Genomic DNA, 25,641 nt, shown 5'->3' with positions numbered 1-25,641 from the left:
AAATAAAAACAGACCTGTAACGCCTTGCTGTCCCAGCTATATATCGTGTATCCTACTCTAGTCTAGGATATCCTGTATTATATCATGCCATGCTGCTCAAGAATTAAAAGCAGAAATTAACCCAACAACCCCTTCAACTCTCCTGCACTCTTTGCTCTTCCTAAACCCACTTTGACCGCCTGGGCCCCGTCGTCCCCAGTTGCTGGAGTCATTCGGCCGAACACCATTTCCCATCGGCGGAGTGTGGCGGATGGGACAGTCCCCCCAGGCGTCGAGGGCGCAGACGTGGGGTTTGTCGAAGGAGCCACTGAGGGCACAGACGGACGACGGGGATGGCTCTTTCTTCTCCTTCGGGGTGTATTCGCCATATGTACATGCTGTAGCCCATCCTCATCGTGAGCACCTTCGCTCTCCGAATCTGGGTCAACAAGACTCCATTCATATGTCCCGTCTGCAGACAAAATAGAGCTGGTTTTGACAATTTCTGTCTCTAGTTCAGAATCACCCAGTGAATCTTCCGAAGATGTAGCTGTTGAGATATTAATGTCGATCTCGACATCCTTGACGTTCTCAACATCCTCAGGATCGAGCTCCTTGGATGGTATGTTGCTAGGAGTGAAAAAGATGTTATTGGGTCTAATTTCACTCCTCGTGTGTACCGGGGACATTGCCCCACTCCGCAATCTCCTTGACAGGCTCCGGTCTCGGAGTGGGTGTGTACTCGGATCATGGCTATGCATTCGTCTCCTCATACCACGTTTCCTGCCACGCCCACCCACAACAACGAAGGGCGTTAGAGCACCATTCGTTGTGGCCGTAGACGCTCCTGATACTCCAAGTCCTCTGTCATCACCACTAATCCCCCGAAGGTTTCCCATTCGTAAATCCACCTGACTAGGTGAGAACACAACCCTTGTTCTGATTTTATGAATCGCCGTATCCAACGCCAATTCAATAGCACAATGATTCCGGATTCTACTCATTTTCGGCCAGGTTGCGCGTTCTCCACGTAGTGTTGCTTGAAACATAAACTCCGCCGTCGGATTCTTCAGCATCTTTGGAAAGTCCGCGTATGAAACCTCCGGAAGAATCGTGATATCGCCCGAGTACTTTTGGGATAGGACTGAGCGAGCCTTCGTTAGGCTTGTCTTGAAAATACCAATCTCTGCAAGCATATTCATCCTGTGAAGTACCTCTCCCACTGCCAACTTTACCACCGTTTCACCCCACCCTGTAGTAGAACTTTCGGGGGGCGCGGGGGCGTGATCCGGGGATAGAATAAATTCCTTTGGCAGGAATGGAACAACGTGGGGGTTTACTTGACTGACGATGAAGTGGTTCACGTTGAACATCTCCGCAAGTCTTGTCATCGGAAGATCGTTCTCAACGGATCCATCGATCCATCGCTGAGGCGTTGGGCTCCAGGGGACCGGAAGACCTGTTTTAGGATCCTTAGAAAGCAGAGACATCGCTGAGAATAGGAAAGGAACAGAACAAGATGCAGCAACAGCGGACCAGACTAGAACGTTAGGAGCAGACACGTAGTTCAGCAAGCGAGGTAGCTCGTAGACACTAGCACTAGTGACGCAGATATTCAATATTCTCCTGGTACGATTGTAGGCTTCTTGGAACGTTATGTCCCCTATCAATTCCCGCATAACTCTTGTCAAGTGCGAGCTATCAATCCAAGCACCGATCTTCAAAAATCTTGCAAGTCGGCTCAGAATTGTCTCTGGATTCTTTCCGTCTTCAAACACATCTAGGTTACCAAACGGGAACTCTTCCAAAATGTTTGGTATCTCGTCGTCCGTTCTTGTACACAGCACAGCAGCGACAATAGAACCAGCCGAAGCCCCAGAAATGATTCGCGGAAGCAAGTCTACATCCCATAGCGCTTTCATAACTCCAATATGATTCATACCGAATGTAGCACCACCAGATAACAAGAGTGCTGTACGCCCAAACGCCTGGCGAGTATTGATGAGAGACTCGAGAATCTCAGAGCTTGAAGGGGTGTCAGCAGTGACCGGAAGAGAAATAAGTGTGTCGAGTGTTGCAAGGCACGAGTCAATGTATTTCTCTATGAGCCGTTTCGTGCCTGTATGCGAATACTTGTAGAGCTGCACACATAGTAGTATTAGCAAGGAGCCCCTGATTAAACTGCCTGACATATATATACCCGAATATTTCCCATTTCACCAAGATTTCGTGACAATGTAGTCCTTATAAGAAACATCATCCGTCTTATATCACAAGAGAGTCGTGCATCGTCAAGTTGTTTTAAACGCGCCGATATCAAATCAGAATCGTAGTCTGGCGAGGAGGGGTCCGATTTCCACCCTTCGCTCCCTTCTAAATGATCCAACTCCTTCGCTGCCTTTTCCCAATCCGCAAAATTTATCGCCTAGTACACGTAGTACTTGGTCAGTAAATTTACCCACAGCCAGCTTTCTGTAGCGGAGAAACACACATTCTTCAAACGCGCACTAGCAAGCTGGTGACGTCTTGTAGCCTCATCTGAGGCAAACACCGACGTCAGTGCAGATGTAGGATCTTTGATGAAGCGAAATAGTGGTGCAAGTGTACTTTCCGACCTGTTACTTGTCGAGGCATGATCTTGTCCGGCGGGAGTAGCTGTGGCGGCGGCATCCAATGAGCGTCTATGATTATAAGGCGTAGCAGAGGACGCTGGGAAATACGACATTCTGTATGAGTGGTACTAGTAGTGATGTTTGTATATTTGATAATTTTATTTCCATCACGACAAGTGTAAATAGCAAAGACGTCCGGAACAGAAAGTGAGGCCTCAGACAGTATTTGTAGGATGCTCGGCTGTGGGGAATCCTGCCGGCAGCGGTACGTTGATCAGTATCAAGCTTACCCAAGTTCACGATGCTACTAGCTAGCCGGGACCCCACGCACCCCGCAAAGGCCAGTTTAGTATTGATGCAAATTACCTCCAGATGGCACGAGGACGCGATTCTGAATCGTTAGTGTGGGGGAGGGGGGGGTGGAAGATCTCGGAGAGGGAGCTCTCAGCTTTGAGGAACCGATGGACGGAGAATGTGACTATGGGGGTTAGGTCAAACAGAAACACAGATCTCTTGTCCTCCGAGTCCCGAAGCTCTGGGACTTAAGACTGGAAGTGCCTTACCGCTAATACTAATCGTGTGTGCTCCCAACCTCCTCCTCCATCTCCCCCTGAAATTCTTAGGATTAATTACTTAATTACTATGGTACTTCTCAAAGGCGTCCTCCCTCCATCCTGTTCTTGTTCTTCAATAATATGCAAATTGTTTCACGTATTACTTTTCACATGCAAGTCGCTTTCAGCGCTCAAATTTTTATTCGACCTTTTTATTTACTCGAGGTATGACATATGACGCTGTGTTGCCGACGTCAGGCGACCTTATGTTTAGCTGAACCTTGCAGCTGCAGTAGTTTTCTGGTTGTGGTTGTGGTTGGACTGACCAGTCGCATCTCTAAATTTACCTGGATCTGATCTGTGAGTATGTACCTGGATCGCGGGGTTGAAGCTTCTGTTTTTTTTGCCGAAAAGCCATGCGTCACTATGAAGCTCCTGAAGTAGGTAGGTACATAAACCAAACATATTTACGACACGTTGGCAGCCTCCCTGTAAGGGTTCCATAGAATTCCAACGAGCACGTGTGAATGTATTATATAAGGGGGACGCATGGAATCCACAAGAAGCACATACAGCCCTGGGCAGACGCATCAAAAGAACTACGTATCATGTCGGTACTTAAGTACTTTACATAATCTCCTCTTGACAGCGGGTAGATTTGCATGTGAAAAAGAAATATCCTATACTTCTTGTATCCTCGCTGAATAGACACGGCCAGTACCAAATATACACATTCCCAGCTCAGTAGAGTACCGTGTTAAACCCGGTAATAAATATGCCAAGAACGTACCTGGTAACATCTAGCGTTGTACGGAAGGAGATTCCGTAAAAGACTCGAGCAATTAATTTCTCTCGGGTTAAGGCTTCAAGATCCGGAATTGGATTGATACCTACACAGCGTTTCACTCATAATATTATTATTTCATGTATGTACATGTAGCAACTACAGTACCGTACATACATGTATGCCTGCTATGATAGCATTCGCGGTAACATGTAAGTCTTCAAAATACTTTCTAAAGCACAAGAGCAAAGGAAACTAGAGAAAACTCAAAAATCAAATAGGCCACCCAAAAAACCGCTCCAGACACCGAAAAAGAGAAAGAAGGGACCCTTTTAACCAACCCAACTCATAACTGCCTCTTCCAGCTCTTCAAGAACCCCATTCTCATGCCAAAAATGCCCTGCGCCTTCAATCTCTACACCTTTCCAACTTTTACTAACACCACCCATCTTTTCCTTCCACTTTCGATACTTCTTCACGCTTGTGAATGTATCCCCATCCCCATAAACTGCCAATACCTTAGTCCCCAGCTCATCAATACCCTTTCTCCCTTCTTCTACCACACCATCTAAACCCTGACCCCCCATCCCAACTAAGCCCTTCGTCCACCCCGTTAACGAATTCTTCCCCCCCTGTCCAAACCCTATTAAGAAACTACTAACAGGCGGCAGCAACGGGGAGATCAAAAGGTATTTCGAAATGACCCTCCATTTAATCACCCTATCCTCCCAGTGCTCCTTAACCGGTGATGACGAATCTTTATCCTGCACAGCCTTGAGTACATCAGCTCTGTTTACCGAAGACCCCGAATACGAAGTTCGGGTACTAGAATGGCTGTCCCTCCATCGCCGCGCTGAACGGCGGGCTGCGTCTATTGCATTTGCGAATGCAGGTCGGTCGCTGGGAGGAAGATTCATAAGTGGTAATATGTGTTTGTTTGTGGATGGGAGACGTGATGCTATTAACGAGCCGTATGAATAGCCGGCGATTAGTAGTGAGATGACCTCCTCTTGGGGTTCTTCAGACACATCCTGCTTTTCAGTAGGCGAAGAAGCTGGGGTTTCTGGCGGCGGAAGTGATTGCACGTATGTAAGAACCCACGCGACAATAGATATGTAGTCTTCTATCTCTGCATTCCCAGTCCAAGTGGTCCTTCCCTTTGATCCGCATGCACCTCTACTCTCATTAGCTCAGCTTAATCTCCACTACCCTACGCCTGCCATCTTACCGGAAGTTGAAGCTTGCAACCACCCAACCCATCTTTAACAGCAAGCTCACAACCTGCAACACAACACGATCGTCATAGCTCCCTCCGAGCGGTGCATATGGATGCGCGACCACCGCAACCTTCCGTTTCCACGGTGCGCCCGCTACAGGGCTCATGTATATCGCAGGGAGGTAGATCCGCGCGTCGAGGAGAAGTGAGTCATGAAGCGAGGGGATCTGAAGGTTGAGGGTCGCTGGAGGCATTATGGTGTGCGGTGGAGCAGCTAAGTAAGGGTCCGTCTGATGTTTGGAATGTTAGACTGGGTCTGTTTTGTTGGCTTTGAGGCTACTAATAGGCTTGGCTGCGTCATGGTTGTCCGAGCCGAGGTATCCTTGCAAGCCCTAAGGTGCCTTTGAAGGAAGCCGTTGATACGTGGATCTAGATACAAGTACCCATTGACCAGAAAATACTAAAACCTACAATCGTCTATGAGAGTTCAGTTCTTGGAAGGGTATTTTCGGGTATGGCATCCCTAGGTTCGACCTAGGAAAGCGTGTCCCCCGCCTAGGGAAAGGTAAATACACACCTATCGTACGGAATGGTGGATGTTCCATTTATCCACCTGGCAAGACGCCCGCACGAAGGCGTACAAGACGATTCAAGTTATCAAGAACACAATATATAATACTACATTCAACTCTGTAAACAGGCTGGCATACGGTACTAGCAAAGTTTACTGGTTTTCATATGGCGAGTGATAGTTGATGATTATAAACCCTACACTTAGAACCAAATATTTACAGTACGCTAATGTTAGAGAGTTATATCCTATCTAGATATTTTAAGGGTTTATATACACACGGATGTCCTACTTGGCCGTTTGCAAGCCCAATATCTCTGGGTTATCCTGCTGGTCTAATGAGAAAAAACGTACATATGCCCTCATGCTCATTACAGGCAAATTAACCCTACAGAGAAATTTATCACAAAGTCGTCTGCGATGATTGATTTCATCTATCATTGATCACATATAGTTTGTTGAGTTCAAGAACAGCGAAAAGTTAAAGTTGAAAATCCCACCCCCTTTAAATTCACAGTTTTCCTCATCAAATCCCAATTACCATCTTACCTCTCACACATAACCAATATTACACGCATACACGCATGTACACATCTACACGTGCACGCATACACACATACACGCATACGCATATATATACTCACATCGATATAAACATGTGGCCTACAGGTATCACCCTTATTTGCGGTTGCAAGTTGGACCCAATGATCGTTACAAATAACGCTGGTCAATCCACCTATTCTGTGATCCGCCTTCCTGGCTGCCCATACTGCGCAGCATTTTGCAAATGCTCTCCTTTTACGCCGAAATTAAACACCCCGGAACCTTGGTTTGACTACCGTTTGCTGAATGCGAGATGTGAGCTTTGCTATCCTCCTCCTAAAACTTACAGAAAAAAACAGGAAACTGCTCCTCCTGGAGTATCCGAAATCCCGAAAAGAAAACGGAGCAAAGTGGAAAGAGTTCTTTCAAAGCTTGGGATTACGAAGGGGAAAAAGTAAAGCCCCAAGTTAAGGGCGCTTTATCCCGTGCTAGTTTTAGGACAATGAGAGAATACTAGAACATGGCCATATTATTGCCAGAAAAGATGTGATGTAGCGCTAAAATTATAGTTCAGATCTGCATGACGTGAGTAGGACAGAGTTGATGAGTCGAGCTATCTAAGGGCATGGAGATCCTTATGTCAGACAGAAAGAATCGAACATGCTATCCATGCAGACTACACTCATACATATTGCACAGTGACCCATGATGTCTTTTATCTCCAACATATGACTGTTTTCTTCGATACTCCATATATGTATTTGATATGACATACAGGCATACCCACCACATACTCTGTCTGACCATCTCCGGACTCGTGTGTGGGTGGGAAGATATAACGACCCTTTAAAAACACCGAAGCGATATTCAAGATCACTAAACCTCTCCACACATGAACCTCTCATCATAGGACCAGGGAGAGCACCCCCCCCCCCATATGATATTAACCAAGTGTGGGGCACACTTCTTCACAATGCGGCGTATCCATTCCGACACTTCGGAATCAACATTACTAAACATCCGAGGAACCGTTATTCTCGAAATTGTTGGTTTGGTCCTGGCTCGGTTGGTGGATGAGATCCCGCTGGTAGGATGTGAGATCTTGTTCTGGATACCAGTTGGTTGGTTACGCGAGGGAACCAGCTGAAAGCTGAATCGTAACCCTGAGACGCCGCACACGCACTGGCGGTTCGCTGTTCTACTGCCAACCAATTATTTGATCCGAATCGCTTATGGAATACGAAACCTGCGTTAATATCGACCAATGTCTTCGCAGCTGAACTCTTCTATGTGCAATAACCAATCAGTTATCACTACATACTATTTCACCAAAGCGGCTATTTTCTGTTCGCCCTATCTTGGGTTATATTACTGATAACCCTTTGCGCTAATCCTAGACTTCTAGTGAATACATGTATGACGTTTCTAGTCGCGTCAAGTTTCAGGACCCTGAAACGCCCACCCGATATCCTGACACCGAAACCCCAGGTGGCAGCTAAACTGCTATCTACCAAACTTACTACTTGTCATTCCCCACGGACAAAGGAAGGTGCAAGTGTATAAATTCGAAATCAAGAATATCGCTATATGTTGAAGATTACGGTTTCCAAATATATAACACTGTTGGCCCTTTACTTTGCCTTAGATACAAAGTGGTATACTTGAATAGGTTGAGGTTTGATTCATGGGCCATCACTCGATCACTCACATCTAGCCTGGACCAAAGGGAAGAACTGGCAAATCAAAAGGCGCCGATAGAGGTTATCATATCTCAGCCACTGCTATTCTCAGCCATCATCATGTGGTGCAAACTGATAAAATGCATCTTCCCATACACGATGTCATTTCAACCGAACAGTCGACATCCTAGAAACCAAGCTCTGCAATTCAACATCTCCGTATCTCTAAATATATGATTTCAATCGTATGATTTCGTATCAACCCTAGATGAGACACTACCAACAAAAGTCCAATCAAGTAATCCGGAAGATGATCATGGGCCCGAATTAAATTCCGCGGCTCGGTACCCCATATTCTGACCGATATGCGAGACGGCCGATAAAACACAATCAGGGAGCTACCGGGCTTCGTTTGTTCCATCCGAGCTTGGATACGCACGCGCCTTGGGCTGACAGCTGCAATATTCACCCTAACAGGTTAACCCAATGGGAAAAATACACCTTTAAAAATAAATAATACGACAGTCTGTTTCTTTTGTGTGTGAGAAACAAACTATAGATCGCGGTCAGTTTGAACTTTGAAGCACATACAAAAATGGACGAGACAAAAAGAAGGGCTTCTGCGGTTTTACTTGGAACTGATTGGCGCGCTTAATGATACCTTGCATCTTCTAGCGTGCATAGAACTGGCAGAACCTACCTACTTGGTACTGATAACGTAGATTATCTTAATCAGCACGAATATGGAACAGCTCAGACAGGGTCGGAGGAAGTTCCCGTGCCATGGATCCAAAACCCGGGGATAAAACGTGATGTCTAAGACAACGCTACCGATTTGTTCACTGTTGGATATGAATTTAGGTACCCAGGTACCTGCAGTTAGGTGTCACATATAATCAAACCTAAAACTAATAAGGCACAATACCTACATGTAGTTGATCACCACTGATAAGTATTCATTACGTGAGTACGGGGTCAATATATGGTGATAGCTATGCATACGCAGAGAGAAGGTTAATTAATCTCGGGGTGAATGGGCTTGAAAATCTCTAATTAACTCAAATTATTCAGGTTTATATTTCTGACGTAGTAGAAAACTTATTTCCCAGAAGTAGAAATCCTATTGGTAAGGCCAAGACCATTGGACAGACTATATAATGTGGTGTGACATTGGCATAACACGCAGGGATCTAAGGGCCATAGAGGTTGTGAAACATTGGTTGATTGACTTCGAGTGTGTTTTTACACTGTTAATAGTAGAAAATCAAGCAGCATTTAGGCACGCGGTTTGTTCAAAAAGATATAATTTGGAACAAGTTTTTTGTCTCTGTCACAGAGGTCGAGTATACGCCTCGCCCGTATTTGCGTTTTTCCCAACTATCCATCGTTCCCAATGTTTTCTCTGGGCCTGAGAGACAGTGACCCCATAATCCATCAGGTCCTCCTCAGGATCATCCTCATCAATTGTTCCAAGGCTTCCAAAACTAGCGTTAGCAGTATAACCACAGGATGATATACCGCTAGATGACCCTGTATCCTCTGACGAAGTGAACACATTCCCGTATATAACATCGTCGTCCGCTTGAGATGGGTGTATGTCGAATGAGCGGGTACTTGTATTATCAGTCTCAATGTCATCGAAATCCTCCTCGCTACTAGTGTCGCTGTAGGTTTCGATATAGGCAGCCTTGCGAACATATTCTCCCTCATAGCCAATATCCTGTAACCCAACCCATTCCAGTCGTTTCATAGACGCCTTCAACGCAATCGCAACATCCTTCCACCGGCCATCATCTATGAGATACACCTCTGATAATCTTAGCCCCTTCAGGGTATTACGATGTCTTTGGGCAATTCCAATGATATCTTCGGCTCTCAACATCCATGAGCCTATCCCCAAAATACGAAGTTTTGTCCAAGTAGTTCCATGAAATACGTCATCCAGAGGGAGACGTACAGGTAAACCAGGAGTAAATCTAAGATACAATGTCGATAGATTCTCGGTGTACGAGCAAAAGAGCTTAAAAAATGCAGAAAGTGGTGATATGTGGCCTTTCAGGCGGGTTTCGGCAGTGTCTAAATAGCTTCGATCGGGTCTTTCATCAAATGTGATGTCCAGATGTGAGAGCTGCCCCCAATCTTTCGCGGCCAAACTGGAACGTTGCATCCCAGAGGTTATTTGCAGTAAACTCTGCGGGCTCAAAGTTGGGCTCGAGAATGATGATACTGGTGGGTTCCCATATAACACAGCCATAAGCAAAGTATCCACAGCATGTCGACATGCGGGGATCCAGCGGCAATCAATGAACTCCCATTCATCAAAACTAGATGCTAGATTTCGCAAAACGATGTCCTTATGTACCATGACTGACAGTAACTGGATTTGCTGTAGAGATGTGAAAGCCTTCATTGCTTTTTTGAGAACAAACAGATCGTATGAACCATGCATAACTTCTTGTTGCTCTTTGAATACGGTTGGATAATAGAAGGGTTCTCGTTCTTCGAACATTATTTGACGAAGCTTGTTGGAAAATCGAATAGAACGGTCTGCTCTAAAGGTCTCAAAATCTTGATCACCTATTCTCTGAATTAACGTCTGAGAAGGAATTTAGCTTGGACAGAGCTTTCGCCTTACCTTCAAAATAAAGGTACGGCATCAGGTACACAAATTTCTTGACATGTCTTGCAAGCTTAGGACGCTCAGCTAATCGTTCCAATCGGCCAAAGCTTTTCATATTGAATCTTAATCCTATACTTCTGAAAAGATACGGCGCAGCCAGCTCGCTGAATCTTTTACACACCAGCCGCAGACGGGCAAAATGTTGTTTTGAATCTATATGTTCCGGTTTGTATGGACGTGGGCGTGCCCAGGGATTCGCTCGAGGAAACTCATGAAGGCCAGGCTCGAATTGATCGAGAATCTCGTTGAAGACTTCTGTCGGAAGAGTTTCCATTGTATGGGGTTTATGCATTCAACACGAGGCAGCGAACGTGGGGTAGAAGAAAAGTAAAATCCCGAAGATCTTCAGAAGGGATCTATCCAGGGAATGAGAGAAGCCAAGAACAGTTGAAAACTTGAAATACGACGAGCAGATAACGAAAGTGTGAGGTGCAAGGGCGAAGTGGTCAGAGACCTGCCATTTAATAAGTATCTACCAAGGACATTAGGCGCCGCCAGCCTGGCGCATGGGGATAAATTCCGCTTGAGATGAGTAGCTGGGGTGAGGGTTTACGATCGTTCACTGGAGGACGTCCTGACAACAAGAGCCAGCAGTCGCACCAGGGGCAGTAGGGCAGTAGCCGTGAGAATTTTTGGAGTCTGCAAGAATAATCCTTGTCTTCGTTCAAAAGAACGCGCTGTTGACAAGACCAAAAAATACAATCAGTCTGAGACGCAATAATCAAGAAATCAGGGAGAGTGTGTGAAAGGAGGGGATGGGATGTGTGAAAGCCACAGGGTGGTGGTGGTGGGGAGGCAATGGGTTAGGGTTTATGAGAGGGGAATAGGTACAGTCGGCCGGGGGGGGGGGGGGGGGGGTTGAAGACGATCCAAAGATAGAGTCGATGGAGGGATCACTGTTCCTTTTTCTCTTCGTCTGCCAATCCGGTATTATGATGTACCACACCAGGCCGGCACATGACTTTGAGGACACCAAATTATGCACCCGCCCAACGGGTATGCACATCACCACCCTGCAACTGTTTAGCCGCTCGCCAACCAAATCAATGCCAGAAACATCATCCCTTACCCAATCCTCTCCCGAGCCGGGCATCCTCTCCTCTCCACACCCTCTTCCCCATCTTCTCCCTCACCTCAAGTGTTCATAATTGGCCTCGAGTGTTCAGGGGGAGCAACGTGTGCATGAACTGGACTCCCCTGCATTAATGGTATTCATTCCCGTTCACCAGCCTCAATTCTGCAATGGTAGACAATATCGATGCTGACGTGCCAAATAGAGATATTTACATGACCTAGTCTAGCTTCCTAGAAAGCAGTGAACGATCAGGGCACGTAGACAACATGGTTAGAGATATGTATTTGATTCGAGATTACTTACATAGAAACATCGCCGAGATCCCCCTGCAGCTTCCTTCAAACAATTTTTTTTTGCTGTATAAGCTCCATAGAGAGAGAAAAGGTTGTATTTACGGACCAATGCTTGATTGACGCGACATTCGGCTTTACTTACAATAGCATACTCAGGAAACTTGCAGGAAAGTGAGGAAGAGAAAAAATCCCTCAGCGGTGTCTCGAGTACATCAAATTTGATACTGTTACCCCCCTCACCAACTTTGAGTACTATTCTGCGATCGATTGCATCGGTGAAGGATCCAGGACTACAACTCTTGCCATCAGAATCTGACCCATGGCTGCTGTCAAGTCGGAAAAAAGATTTCTTACTAAAACTTTCCCCGTAAATTTACGCCTCAGTGTACACTAATAGCCACCGGCATAAAGTGATGAATACAGGATAATCAAACAGAGATTGTGACATTGAATTGGTTTGTAGTAAAAAGGGAAACGTTTCGAACTATGAGAGTCATGCATTCGGAGAAATACGTGGTGGTGTGTCGATCAGGGGAAATGGAGCGAGCAAACCTATGTTCTACACAATGCTCAAATAATCAGCTGTATTCACGATGCAGACATATGGAAGCATCACAACGTGTAATACAGGGAAAAGCAGGGAAGAGTACTTAAAATGAAATGACATAGCTCATGACCAGAGCTGATATGGTATATGAGACCAGTCAGTAAGAGAATTAAACCTACGATGCATGATTTCTGCAGAGAAGTAGAAGATGGTGGTGCTGGTGTTGATGATTGTGGTAGTTGTGATGCTGACGTATCGTATCTGACTGGTTTGATGACGACCATCAACCATCTCAAGGTGGTACAAGACGCGTAGAGCATCCCGTAAAACGTGGCCTACGCCTGAGTTACTTGCATAGAGATATCACAAAGAGGGAAAAACGATTTCAAAAACTAACTACATCGCAAGTTTTAGTTATGCACATTTCCCCCATGACCTCGCAGCAGTACATACTCCAGCATGTCGAGCCACTTTGGTGCACATTGACTGTAACTAGAACTTCTGATGAAGAATTTTGATCGGCCGGGCCTAGAACTTCGTTGCGATTGCAAGGTTTACACTGGCTGGCCTTGCAAATAGGTAAACAACAATAATAAACAAAGTAGCCTCCTCGATTTCTGCATGCATGCTAGTGCAATGGTGACGATGCCTTACCCAGCGTTGACATCTGCCATCATACTGCGTGCAGTCTCTAGATCACTATGCATATGCAGCCGTGATTTTTGATCCAGCTATGATCTATGAGCCGCGTTTATCGACAAATATCATAGCCGGTGGATACTAAGCCCTGGCCAAGTGCAAATGATCTGCGGGAGGGATTGTGCACCCTTTAGGCGTGGGGTTCATAAGGCCGAGGAATCATCCTAGCTTTAATGGTCCCCCGTATGTCGCAACATCTGGAAAGCAAATGAAACAGTGTCTGCATCGCGTAGTTCTGGACAACAGTTGCTGACAACGATCATATTTGGTTAGACAGCCATCGCAAGAAGCCTTGTGTGTCGTGGTATGGAATGTGTGGGGAAGCTGGCATCCCGTTGTCAGGATGAGGTGTCGTTCGGATTAACGTCGCTAAGTTTACTAAGGGATCCGAGACACACCCCACGTTCACATGCCATGCATTTCGGGGATTTCGCCCTTCTCTTCTTTTTCTTTTTCCTTTCTTTTTGGGAACTCCCGAAGGAGCCTCCTTCTTTTTCAAATATCTATCATTCATATGCATACTTCTACATACTCGACTACAGCTCCCGTCTTCATAGATTAAATCTCCCCTGATGACTGCAGTTGGCCACACCAGCGATCCAGGATCTGGACAGATGCCTACCAGTACGTAGTACATACCCCTTTTTATACAGAATGACAACAGTTGGTGTTGATTTTAGTTCCTGCAACATCAGCGACGTAAAGTACAACGAGCCACTTGATATAATCCCCATTTACCGAGCGGGGCCAAAGGGGAAAAAACACACGTACACCTTGCGAGTAGGTGAACGGCAGAAGACGAGGACAACAGAATGAGCAGGCATATGAATCGAAAGGAACAGCAACGAGTGCAGAAGAGATGCATGAGTGGCACGATTCTCAATCTCAGTTTTGAGCCCAATAACAGCAGGGTAACATCACCAGATAGGTACCTACGTTAAACACCCTCCCAGATATTCCAAACAAAAATAAAAATAAAGAAGGAAGGAAACAAGGAAATAAGAGCGAAGTGGGAATCAGAATGTGCAACATTAAGCGTGCAACTACAATTATTTCGCCCGACAAGTAAGAAGCCACTGAGACAATTATTATACGGATCATCATTGTTTGACGCTCAAATCATACACTTTCATGGTCTGTATGCATATTACTGTTCGTGACGCATGGATAGCATTGACTCAGGGGATGCCGAGGGGAAATGCTTTCAGCTCCCCGTGTAATGCACAACAACAACAACCATAATGCGATGTTGCTGGCACTTTCAACCAATATTCTTCACGGCTATATTTCAATCACCAACATCGGATGTTTACGGCAAAGTATGCAGCTATTACCTCGCCGACCAGTTTGCAAGTTGAACCTGGCTACATGGGTACAACGAACCTTTTGATCCCGCCTGTTAAGTGGAATGTAAAGAAGGATACGAGGAATCACAGGGGAAAGTGAATGATTTACATACGATGATGATGCGACACAACCCGCCTATGCCAAAAATGGGAATAAGCAATGCCAGCTATAGGTCTCTTGATTGAAGTAAACAACTGCGAGGGTCATCTACCCGTCCGCTCAAAGCCTACCTCTGAACTATCGTCAGACGACGGTGAGATGGCCGTCTTTCTATAAATGGCCTTGCAACCTTCATTATCAATTTTTCGCTCTTGGCATAAAAGGCGTCTAGAGCTTTGGCCGAATTGGCGTCAAGCAACTCTAGCCACCCAATTTATGAGTTGTCCATTCTGACTTGCCTGCGTGGTGTGATCCTTTGACTGGCTAATCCTCTAGATCTAAAAGTGATGAGGTTGAACGATTATCAACATTGAGATTTGCTTTTAGGAGCTAATGCAAGACGCTTGTTTCCGAGGAAGGCTGTACTTATGTAGGTAATTCAGCCGCAATTATCTGCAGAAGCACAAGCAGCAGCGGTTCATCTGGTAATTCTAGTGCGAATCGTGATCAAAGATTTGACTGCATCAGCCTCTGTAAAGATCCACATGTGATCTTGTCCCACCACAGTGCAGCACCTTATGATGATACGCCCCCAGATTGGACTGCAGAAAGCTTGTTCTTCCAGGATTGTGGCTGGTATCCTGTTATTTTTGGAAATTCTGTTACATCTTGAGTGTGTCTCCTATGGTCCTGCAGGCAGTCTGAAAACGCGAAGTACGTTATGTGTGAAGATGACCTGAGAGATTTAAAGCACTAATATGCCTATAGGATGAACTCTATTGAGTTTATTTTTCAAAGTGAAAGAAGGTTGGCCTATTACAAAAAGGCCAAGCTGTCTCTGTGGTACATTAGTGAGTGAGATATCATGATCAGTCGTTGTGTTCTTTTTATGTGTTACAATTATTTGGTCGAAAGAGCCACGATATTCTTGAATATGTATCTGTGCCTCCATAGTGTGGTTTTTAATTGTTTCAGAGTTTTTTCGATCGGGGGAACCTAAGACGCGCTGACCGGTTCTGGGCTAGCGTAGTTGGATTAATCACGAGTCATCACTCATCATGACATATCTATCGTGATCTGCATGTCCAACGCATTTCTTGAGACTCGCGCACATAGTATATAACAACTAATGCATTTTAGATTCTTTGAGATAGTCAACATTGTCTTCCTAATCCAATCTTTAACAGATTTTCTCACACGGGCCAGCTGTTGATGGTCTTGCGTACTGAAACATGAGGGGTACCGAGGTGTAGCTGCAAGGGCCGATCTACATCTATTATATATGCTCATTAAAATAACTACTATGCAGTTGATGACATAGTTGATATGGCGGTATTCCAAGAGTATTCGCCATACGAGACTGATGCGCATGCCGCTTGCGCAATTGAAGGACTATCCAGGGAATGGGTATTATGATTATGCTGCATGCATGCTGCATCTCTAGAGTACTAATTTTTTCTTCTTTTTTTTCCTTGTTGGAATTTTCGATAGGTGATACAAAGTCTTCCCGTAATTATCTCGAAAACCTCACTGACAGATAAAGAAATCTAGACTAAATAATTGCATGTGTATATATCAGTTATGGTCGATCCCGCACCTCCGAGACATAGAGAGAAAAGCAAAACAATATATCTCCGGAAAGTCGACATAGATGGATCGTCAAGTCATAAAAAAAACACGGAATTCCCGTGCCTTTTCTGTGAGATCAGCACGTGCATGTCCCCAACAAAAATGTCTAGTAGGACGAACCGCGGAAACAAAAAAAAACATGGGGTGATCCGAAAAAATAAAAAATAAAAAAAAAGATCGTGATAGGGGTTGTGGCCATTCAGGTCGTACATGAAATCTGCCCGAGAAAGGGTCTCAGAATCATATGGTTCTCAGTGCAACCGGGTTGCTTTTGAGGGGGAATAGTGCAAGTGACTACAAATCGGCGGAAAGAACGCGGTAGTTCTCATATCATAAGGATCAACTTTTTTCCATAGCTTAGGTGCGGGTTCTTCTTCGTTGGGCAAGAGCTGCAGGTATATTAAGAAAACCTGGAACTTATTAAGAAGGCTGGACAAATCTAGAAAAATCTAGTATCGCGGATCAAAAGTGTTGTCCCTATAGTATTGCAGGTATTATATACATACATGTATCGTGTTACAGGGCGCCTACCAGCGGTGCGATGGTTTGCGCCCGGTACGGGTCCGATTCTCGTGTGCTGATTTCCGGTAGTTTGACTCGGTATCAGACAGAGTAGACTAATTCGAAATTCCGGTTAACGGGTTGTTGAGCAAAATCTATCAATACCGAGTGATTTCCCATGACACAGGCCGCAGCTGGATAGGAAGCTGTCTATGTCGAGTGATAACCTGTGATCACCACCCGCTATTGATTGATAATTCATTTGGGTATATCATCACCGATGCGGTGCTGGACATACTCGAGAGTACATTATTTTTGGCTTGAATTTTATCTAGGATCTATTGTATACTCGTACCCTTAGTCTCGTTAATTATAGGTGCGCCAGCGCTTCCATCCACGATAACCTCAACCCATCCTCCAAAATCCACCACGAACGCGCTAGAGATATGATGGAATGAATGAAATGCACGTAAACAACCTCGCAAATGGAAAATCCAGAAGTCAAGCAACACACCAAATACAGAATAGCCGAGCCATTCCTCATTATCGTAATTTTTAACCAACTAGGTGGGAAAAGGACGTGGTGATGTCGATGTTACGATAAATAAAGTAAATAAAGAAAGGGAAAAAAAAAAAGAAAAAACTGCTAACTTCCTACCAGCCAACAATATAAAAAGCAGTACCACCAGCCCATAAAAACATTGGTCATCATTGTCCTGTTCAGCACCCGATTATACCTTAACTCCCCAAATCCCCCTCCCACCGAGCACACCCAACCATTCCCCACCACCACTCGCTCCACTTGGGCTCCAAGAGATGTTGTTAACCTCGTAGTCGCATCTCCAACTCGCGACTGGTATCCTCTCTTGGTTCGGCTGTCCCAATCCACCAGCACCACTAGTACCACCGGGAGTAGTATTAGCTGGCCCAGTTGGATTATTGATTAGGTCCCAAATAAGAACTTGACAATCATCTGCTCCAGCAGCAATGATACCACGACGTGTTGGATTCCATTCAACACAGTTAACGCTGTTATGGTGGCCCTTCAGCTCTATCAGGGCTTGACCTGGTTGGCGGACATCGAGAATGCGGACTATGTTGGAGTCTTGCGAAAATGTTGCAATTAGGTGAGTGTCGTGTGGTGAAGCTATAGAGGGATTCATTAGCTACATCACAGATGATTTGAAACCTGAAAGGCCAGGGGGCACAAACCAGCTAGTCTTAGCAATGGCGGTGGGGATCCGCCGCCGCCGACAGGCGATCCACCATCTTCTTTTGAAGAATCACCGCTAGCACCTTTACCGACACCGGGCTCATAGATGATGGTACTATGTTCTAGACTTCGAAGGTCGAACATGCGGACACTCCCGTCGGCCCCGCAACTGGCAAACACGTCTAAGGATCCACTCATAAACCGCACATCGTAAACCTCTTTATCGTGGGCAATGAGTTGAGTCTTCGCCGTTAGTGTCGGGATATCCCAGATAGTGCAAGTGGTATCAATAGAACTGGTGATTATCAAGCTAGGACTGATCGGGTTCCAATCCAAACTTGTCAGAGGAGCAGTAAAGTCAGTGCTTTTACTGTTAGACAATAACGCGAGAGGCGTAAGTTTCTGCGTGGGTGGGTCGCGGAGAGTGTTGGTACGAGTAATGGAGTTACCTGCAGGCGTGGCCGAGGAGGAAGATGTGCCTGATGGGGAATTTGGCATGGACCAAAGACGGAGATGGTCACCGGAGGTAGCAATCAAGTCAGTAAGAGGTTTAGTGGTGCTCGCAGGTTCCCAAAGGATTCGGGTGATTGGGTATGTATGGGACGCTTCAGCGAGTTTGGTGAATTCTAGAGAAGGGGCAGGAGGAGGCGTGTCGCCGTGGCTGACATTTACAGGAGTGGGCCTGGTATCAAGGATTTGGATCTATAACCGTTAGTTCACCCGTTGAATAATCTTCAACCCCGCAGGGTCCACAATATCCAGCAAACTATTTAACAACTAATTACCGGAGACAATACTAATCATGATGCAGTTTTACATAACCAAATCCACTAAATGTGCACTTCGTCGAATTTGATTTTGTATGCAAAACCAACACCATATGATTGTCTCGGGTCATCCCGCACATACCGCGCAACAACAAGAAAAGTGTGAAGGGGAGAGCTCACGTAATTATGGCTATCTTCTGCATAACTGCACATGGCAACCCTTCCATACCCTCCATTACTAACAGGCCATTTGCACCAATCCAACGCATACAGTGCGTACGGGCTCATCCATCGTCCATTGCCAACCGCCCCAATACCGCCGACCACATCTTCTCTCTCCCTGGTACTGGCACTGCTACCTGTAGTCATTCCGGGCAATCCCATTCCAGTACTTGTGGAACCTGAATGACTGTGCTGGGATGAATTTGTGTATGTAGGCGTCAATGCTCCCGGATGTGTATACTTTCTTGATCCAGATGCAGAAGGACTGGAATCCGCGTCTCGTGGTAAGTTTGTGTTGATATTCGGGGAGTATTTATTTGATGATGAATGCGATAGTCCACCCGTTGTGTTGGTCCTATGCATAGACGGCTGTCCCTGTTGTGCTGGGATGCCGCCCCCGCTGCTTGTAGCTATCTGCGGGATTGCTCCCGGTGCTGTAGTGATGCTTTGGATTTGCGGTCTGCCACCTGTAGCTGAAGACGACTGAGCAGCGTGATATGCCTGATACTGAGGCTGCTGTCCACCCGATGAGAGTTGTTGGGCCTGTATAGGATCTGACGGTCTATGACCTGAGTAGTCGCCTACAGGGCTAGAGTAAAGATCTCCCTGGTTCGGCAACTTCGTGGGGGATGGAAAATTAAATGACAAGTTCTTCTTTGTCGGTTGCTGCTGGATTTGCAATGGCGCAGGAAGCTTGTCTATGCTGCTCTGCGGAAGGGGAGCACTGTTGCCGAAGCCGACACCACCAGCTGATGACGGGGCAGAGAAACCACCGGCGGAGACTGTGCTACCCGAGTGGATAGGTGTAATACCACCGCTCGAGGAGGTATTGACGTTGAGATTGCTTGAAGAAGTCTGTACACGGAGTGAGGTGTCTCCTCCACGAGAGGATTGGTGCTGCTGTTGTTGTTGGCTATGTTGCTGCTGCTGGGGCTGTTGGAAATTGCCGGCGGGCTTGGGAGCGCCGATCCCAGCAAGGGCTTGGGCGGCTTGTATTAGGGAAGAGGAAGCGGGGGGAGCCTCAGGAGAGTTTGTGTTAGAATTTGAGCGGTGGTGGAGGCCGTGGAGGGGCATTTCGGGGGAGGGGTATGAAGAGGGAGGGACTCCACGGGGAAGGTGGGTGGTGGGTGGGGGGGTGGAGGACGGGGGGAGGCGGAGAGTGATTGGCGAGATTACTGAAATGGGGGGGGGGGGGGGAGGAAGAACTTGTCACTCGTCTGCAGGACAAAGTTAGACACACACACACACACTTCACTCCTTCTGTTCAGGTTGTTTTGGGGCTGCCAACACAAGAAGAAGAGGGGTGGTGATGCGTGATGAGAGTGGCTGAGACAGTGTTCCAGCCCCGCTATTCCAGCCACAGGTTTTTTATAAATGTGAACACAGCTGGGTCTGCATTAGACTGCATACACCAAAATCTGGAGCCTTATGCAGGATTTTGCGGGTATGCAACCCAGTTGTGTTCACAAACGCTATGAAATTACGAGTACCTCTTTCTGCGAATCAGAATTCTATGGGTCCAATGGTATGGACTGGTACAACTACATAAGACTTTTTCGTGTTGCCCGAATAATAAAAAGGTCCAAACAAACCTTGATTTATCGTAGCAACCAAACGAACGAAGGCCTCGGGCAGCCAAATAGCATGCTAGGTGCACAGTCTATATCGACTAATAATATCTAGGGGAAAGAGGAAATTTTGCCAAGAATTTATAAACTTTTACGCAACTTTGACGCTTGGCCCTAGTCTTAAGAGGGCCAATGTATCGATGATCCGTTACTGAGTTCTGAAGTACACATCTATTTCTTGTGTAATTCTCAACTAAGCTAGCACCTGGCATAGCTATTACTGGTAACGCATCTATCTACAACTCGCCCATCTACACTACAATTCCCACCCTTTGTAATTAAACATTGGGAACAGCTGGCTAGCTAATACCAAAAACAAAAGAAAGTGATAAACAAAAACAAAAATAGGTATAATAACACCCTTTCCGAACGCCCCCACAAAGCAATTAAACCAAAATACAAATGAAAAACGACAAAAGGAATTCCCAACATCCAGATCCATTACCTGGCCAAGCTCAAATCCAAAGGATCCATCTAATAGCCCCAATTGTTCCTCTAAAAACACCTCTGAAGATGTTCAATACGACTACAACTAGCCATACCCACCACATCACTCCTAGAACTACCCACTCTAATAGTACGTAGCCTCCCCTTCTTATCCATCTCAACTGCCGCCGTTTCCTCCTAGCTATCGCAGCAACCTGATCATTGATCCCCTTGACAGCCAATGTACATGTTGTTGTCATTTCCTCGTTCAACTCGTCAGCTGATTCCGCGACATTCGTCAAACTCGGCACTAATTCGGTTTCAATATCATCCCTGATGCGATCGATCAATTTTCGCAGATCCGAAACTGTGCTATCTGCGAAGGATCTCGCTTTGCACACAAATACTTGTTCTGCGGCGCTAATATCCCGTGATACAGCAACAGAGGAAAGCATATGTTCCTTTGCAGTAGCAACGATGGTGGCTGTGCCCACATCTCGTGCCCGTTTCGTGGTGATGCCACGCGCAAAGATGCCCGAACGGGTCAGATGAGCCTTTGCCATCATAAGCTCCTTGCGTGTCGCGAACACTGGTTCTTCCACGCTTTCTGGAGTGTCTTTGCGGCCAGGGATGTCTTCCGCTGCGAGAACTGGTTGTTTGGGTAGTGTCTTGATGGCTTCAAGTGCTATTGATCGGAAACGATCGATTGGGGGCATGCGTCTTCTATCACTTGCTTGGAAGATAACTGACCCTACTGGGGATGCATCCCTTGAGAGCTCTTGCGCCGGTGGTGATAATCTGGAAGGCCTTGAAGTTTGGTCATCATCGGTATCCACGTCTGATGTTGCAAAATCGTCCTGCATAAGTCTAGACTTGCTTGCCCATTTCGCGAGAATGGGAGAAGAAGGAACACCAGGCGATGCTATACTGGGCATCGCACTCAGAGAAAATGAACTTTTATATTTGGTCGTCGTCCTTGTGGGCTTCCTCGTATCCGGAACTTCAAGCGAGGACCTCCCCCATGGTCTCCCAGACCTCCTTCCTTCGTCTTCCGGTTCCGATGCTGAAATTGTGTTTTCCCTGGACAGGCGAAATCTATCGTCGTCACTCCTGGAGCCAACACTTTCTGCAAATATGGAGCCTGTAGGGCTAGGCTGTGCGGATCCGCCTGGGTCTCGTTTGAAGATAAAGTGGTCAACTTTGGTGCCCACCTCATTTCGGATCTTTTCAACACGGCCCTTTAGACGATTTTTTCTGCTTTCCTTCTCTTTGTCTTTGAGCGCTCCTTTGTGCACTGGACCATCTATATCCAAGCTTTCCCTGCGCCGATCTAAACTGCCCTCCCGTGCTTTCACGAGTGCTTCTTGGCCCCTCTCTAAGAGCTTCTTGGCCGGGCTTGTCTTTCTTTTCTCTTCTTTCCCGCCCTCATCTTCTTTCTTCTTGGCCCTCCCCTTCCATCAGTGTCATATCCCTCATCCCTGACCTTGATTCTTGGTGGGCTTAAAGAAATTGCAATGCTTGGTACAACAACCTCAGCAAAGTCGACGCTTTTCCTCCCTGCTACAGACAGTGCCGTGATGTTCCCATATCTTTCTAATGAGCTCTTGCTACCCCCAAGTGCAGTCGGTAGGCTCATTCCCGTCATTGCTGTCGCCATCCTTGAATGATCTTGTTTCCTTGGATCTCCATTCCTCCCAGTAGAGTCATACTCCTCATCTGCGGAATATGTCCTTGCAATAGGGCCCTGCATCCTCCCTCCCATTTCTGCCATCCATTCCAGCTCTTCCTGCTCTTGCCGTCTCCGCCGTTCATCGGCATCTAAGATATATGTATCGCCCCGTTTCTTTTTCGCCTTTTTCTTGCTGTGTTTCCCACCGGTTATGATGTCTCCTAGCTTTCGACGGCGACGATGGTGTTTTCGTTTTGCCTTAGCGTCAATCTCAGGCCCAGATATGTCGACCTCCAGGTCTGAATATTCCGAAGTATAATCGACCTCACTCTCACTACTATGACCACTTTCATCTGATGAACTCGGCGGGTTTGAATACGCAAGGTCCTCACTCCCATCGCGATGGGATCCAAGTTGTAGTAGTGAATGGTGGAACTCTCCAGATTGTTTCGGCTTTCTTTTACTGTCTTTTTTAGTAGGGCCGTCTACACCCTCATCCTCTAGGTTCCGCAAACTCCGCTTCTTAAGAGTGAGCTCGAATGAGCCTCTATGTTTCTTATGCTCCTTCTCGAGTAAGCTCTTGAGACTCGTATGACTCCCACTGCCTTTAACTTGTTCTTTACGTATTTTATCTGCTCTTTCATCACTCCTTTGTATCTCCTCCCGCCGCAATCGATCCGCTTCTTCGATCCAATAGAACTCTGCGAGCAATTCTTGCGGAGTTATAACCCAATCTAACCGTGACCTTTTCGTTTTTGTAACACTCATACTTGGCTGTGGCGGAGGCGGAAGTCTCGGTGGTCTCACGTGTCCAGCCTCCATCGAGTCGTGAACGGCCACCGCTACATCCTCAACCCACTGACCAACTGCACCCGGATCTTCCCATGAAGAAAGATCTAGTTGAATCCGTTCTCGGTTCCTAATTCTTTTATTTCTTATTGACATGAGAGGGTTATAGACTCTTCCGGTGCTCAAGCCCACGCTACCGTGCCTTGCCGAGCCTGTTAATGGACTATCAGAGGACGGATAGATTTCTAGTAGTCTCTTGTAGAGATCTGAGAGTTCTAGTTGTCGCTTCGCTTTTAAAGTCCGCTGGATTGTAGCTTCGGTGAATTTATATTGTCTTTGTAGTTCGCGAAGCTCTTGCTGTTCCTGCAAACCTCGTTGTTTTTGCAACTGCTGATATGGGAAACCTGATGGCAAAGGCGATATCGGACTAGGATAACTTTGTCGCGGGTTCACTGGCCCTGGTGCAGGTGGGGGTGAGGATGAAGGATTTAAAGGTGACAATCTTCGTGAACCATTTCCAGAACTGTGGCCGCCGATTGAGACGGAGCGCCGTGTATCTATACTGCTGGTCATTAAGAACCCACGATTCGGAGAAACTGCACGGGCTTTCCCATGGATATTTCCTTGACTTATTGGCTGTCCAAACATTGTCGACGACGCGCTGAGCCACCGATCCCTCCCATCACCTACACCGTTACCAATTTCAGGGGCCCACATATTGTTAGAAGTGTTCCTGTGTTGTGCCGCTACTCTGCTCGTCTCAACCTTCCGAGTAGCCCCATTCGCTAAAGCAAGCGAGACTATTCTCGCTGTATCGCTATCTTCCGTCACTAGCTCTTCGTTTGCCTGTGCCATCGGTCCCCTATAGCCTCTCATTGACGGCTCCAGACTGGATATCCCAGTTCCTAATCCCCGATGTCCATAGCCTCCCTGAAACTCCCTCGCATCTTTATGTGTCTCCCGTTCACCCCCATCATTCACGGTGGCAGTATCGAGAAGGAATCCACCTGCTTTCCGAGATTTTGTAGGTTTCCTTCCGAGTGAGAAAGCGCTCGATATGGTTCTACTCCGTGACGATGATCCAGGGGATGCTCTTAGGGGAGATGTGTGGGAGTTTGCGAGCGTTGAGGAGGAGGGTTGATGTTGTACTTGCGAAGGGGCCAGGGTGGACTCAGTTGACGGGAGGGAGGGCGTTCGTCGCGTGTATGGGATGGCCATTTGGATTGGTAGATCTTGTAAGGGTGAGGACAGAGTGTTAGTATATTGAGGGGGTGGGGGGCAGAATACATGTATGAGTGAGAATAACTTCGAGGCTAGCTTACCAGGCACCTTGGAGACACCTTCTCACAGTTCCTTCCTTCTCCCTTTGTTGAGATCCCTTTCTCCGGTGTTGTATGTATATGTGTGGGGGGGTAAATAGATTTGAAGAATGGTTTGAATATTGTTGTATTCGCTTTCTCAACTTCACCGTAAGAGGTATGTACCTAGCTCTCCGTGTCTGTGATCCCCCGGGCTTGTGTCCATGTCTGTCCGGTCTGGTGATGATCGGTAGCATTAAGCCGCGCTTCATCTATGCCCAGCCCAAGTGTTCGCGCAACGTTCAAGCCTTTCTTGGCGCCAAGTAACGCTTGTCCGCTTGCATGTGAGAGATGACCCAGATGCAATGCCTAGCCCGGCGCCCCTCAGACCTAACCCTGTGGAGTAACCGTCGTGCATGAGTGATCTCCCGTGATCAACGTACCAAGGTTTCCCAAATCTCGGGTTTCCGGGTACTTAACGACTCACGATACACACATACACAGCTAGCTAGAGCTCAAGCAATATTTTTATGTTTATTATGCAGATATGAAGTGTTTAGCTACTTAGTATGCACTCCTCTTATACACGCGTATGAAACATTCAAGAAACATCAATGCGCGGGAGATTGCTAACAATACAGTAGAGCCCTAGCACCGGAGGACAAATCTAACTTAACGGACGCTCCCGAAAGCGGGGTGTTGCAAACCCAGGCCGTTATACTTCTTCATTTTCTTACATTACTCTCTTAGTTATTAACAACGCTCTTTAGAATCTAAACCAAGCTAGGTCAGTCCAGCAGTCCGTGTTTAGCTATTAGTTG

At 46.5% G+C, this 25,641-nt stretch overlaps 6 protein-coding genes across 6 annotated transcripts; all 6 read right to left on the bottom strand.

The window, feature by feature from the left end:
- Positions 1–116: 116 nt before the first annotated feature.
- Positions 117–3,379, bottom strand: LAJ45_03315 (uncharacterized protein; the record flags this gene model as incomplete). The annotated part of the gene is made up of 7 exons (XM_046112902.1): positions 117–2,120; positions 2,180–2,404; positions 2,471–2,634; positions 2,703–2,719; positions 2,958–3,069; positions 3,155–3,201; positions 3,366–3,379. 7 exons carry the CDS (start codon positions 3,377–3,379, stop codon positions 117–119), a joined length of 2,583 nt encoding a protein of 860 aa, XP_045973779.1.
- Positions 3,380–4,261: 882 nt separating this feature from the next.
- Positions 4,262–5,399, bottom strand: LAJ45_03314 (uncharacterized protein; the record flags this gene model as incomplete). The annotated part of the gene is made up of 2 exons (XM_046112901.1): positions 4,262–5,105; positions 5,158–5,399. 2 exons carry the CDS (start codon positions 5,397–5,399, stop codon positions 4,262–4,264), a joined length of 1,086 nt encoding a protein of 361 aa, XP_045973778.1.
- A 3,869-nt stretch (positions 5,400–9,268) lies between these two features.
- On the bottom strand, positions 9,269–10,892 carry LAJ45_03313 (uncharacterized protein; the record flags this gene model as incomplete). The annotated part of the gene is made up of 2 exons (XM_046112900.1): positions 9,269–10,515; positions 10,574–10,892. 2 exons carry the CDS (start codon positions 10,890–10,892, stop codon positions 9,269–9,271), a joined length of 1,566 nt encoding a protein of 521 aa, XP_045973777.1.
- Positions 10,893–12,238: 1,346 nt separating this feature from the next.
- On the bottom strand, positions 12,239–13,210 carry LAJ45_03312 (uncharacterized protein; the record flags this gene model as incomplete). Its single annotated transcript, XM_046112899.1, has 7 exons — positions 12,239–12,276; positions 12,341–12,345; positions 12,539–12,545; positions 12,713–12,868; positions 12,927–12,929; positions 12,987–13,096; positions 13,188–13,210. 7 exons carry the CDS (start codon positions 13,208–13,210, stop codon positions 12,239–12,241), a joined length of 342 nt encoding a protein of 113 aa, XP_045973776.1.
- Positions 13,211–17,539: 4,329 nt separating this feature from the next.
- Positions 17,540–20,084, bottom strand: LAJ45_03311 (uncharacterized protein; the record flags this gene model as incomplete). Its single annotated transcript, XM_046112898.1, has 3 exons — positions 17,540–17,955; positions 18,021–18,723; positions 18,969–20,084. The coding sequence occupies 3 exons, from the start codon at positions 20,082–20,084 to the stop codon at positions 17,540–17,542; spliced, it is 2,235 nt and encodes a 744-aa protein (XP_045973775.1).
- Positions 20,085–21,093: 1,009 nt separating this feature from the next.
- LAJ45_03310 (uncharacterized protein) lies at positions 21,094–25,046 on the bottom strand (the record flags this gene model as incomplete). Its single annotated transcript, XM_046112897.1, has 4 exons — positions 21,094–22,515; positions 22,596–24,754; positions 24,845–24,862; positions 25,007–25,046. 4 exons carry the CDS (start codon positions 25,044–25,046, stop codon positions 21,094–21,096), a joined length of 3,639 nt encoding a protein of 1,212 aa, XP_045973774.1.
- Positions 25,047–25,641: the final 595 nt, after the last annotated feature.

This window comes from Morchella importuna, assembly GCF_003444635.1.
Source record: "Morchella importuna strain M04M26 chromosome Unknown Morimp01GS007, whole genome shotgun sequence".
Taxonomy (NCBI): domain Eukaryota; kingdom Fungi; phylum Ascomycota; class Pezizomycetes; order Pezizales; family Morchellaceae; genus Morchella; species Morchella importuna.
This window is presented reverse-complemented; position numbering and strand designations above follow the sequence as displayed.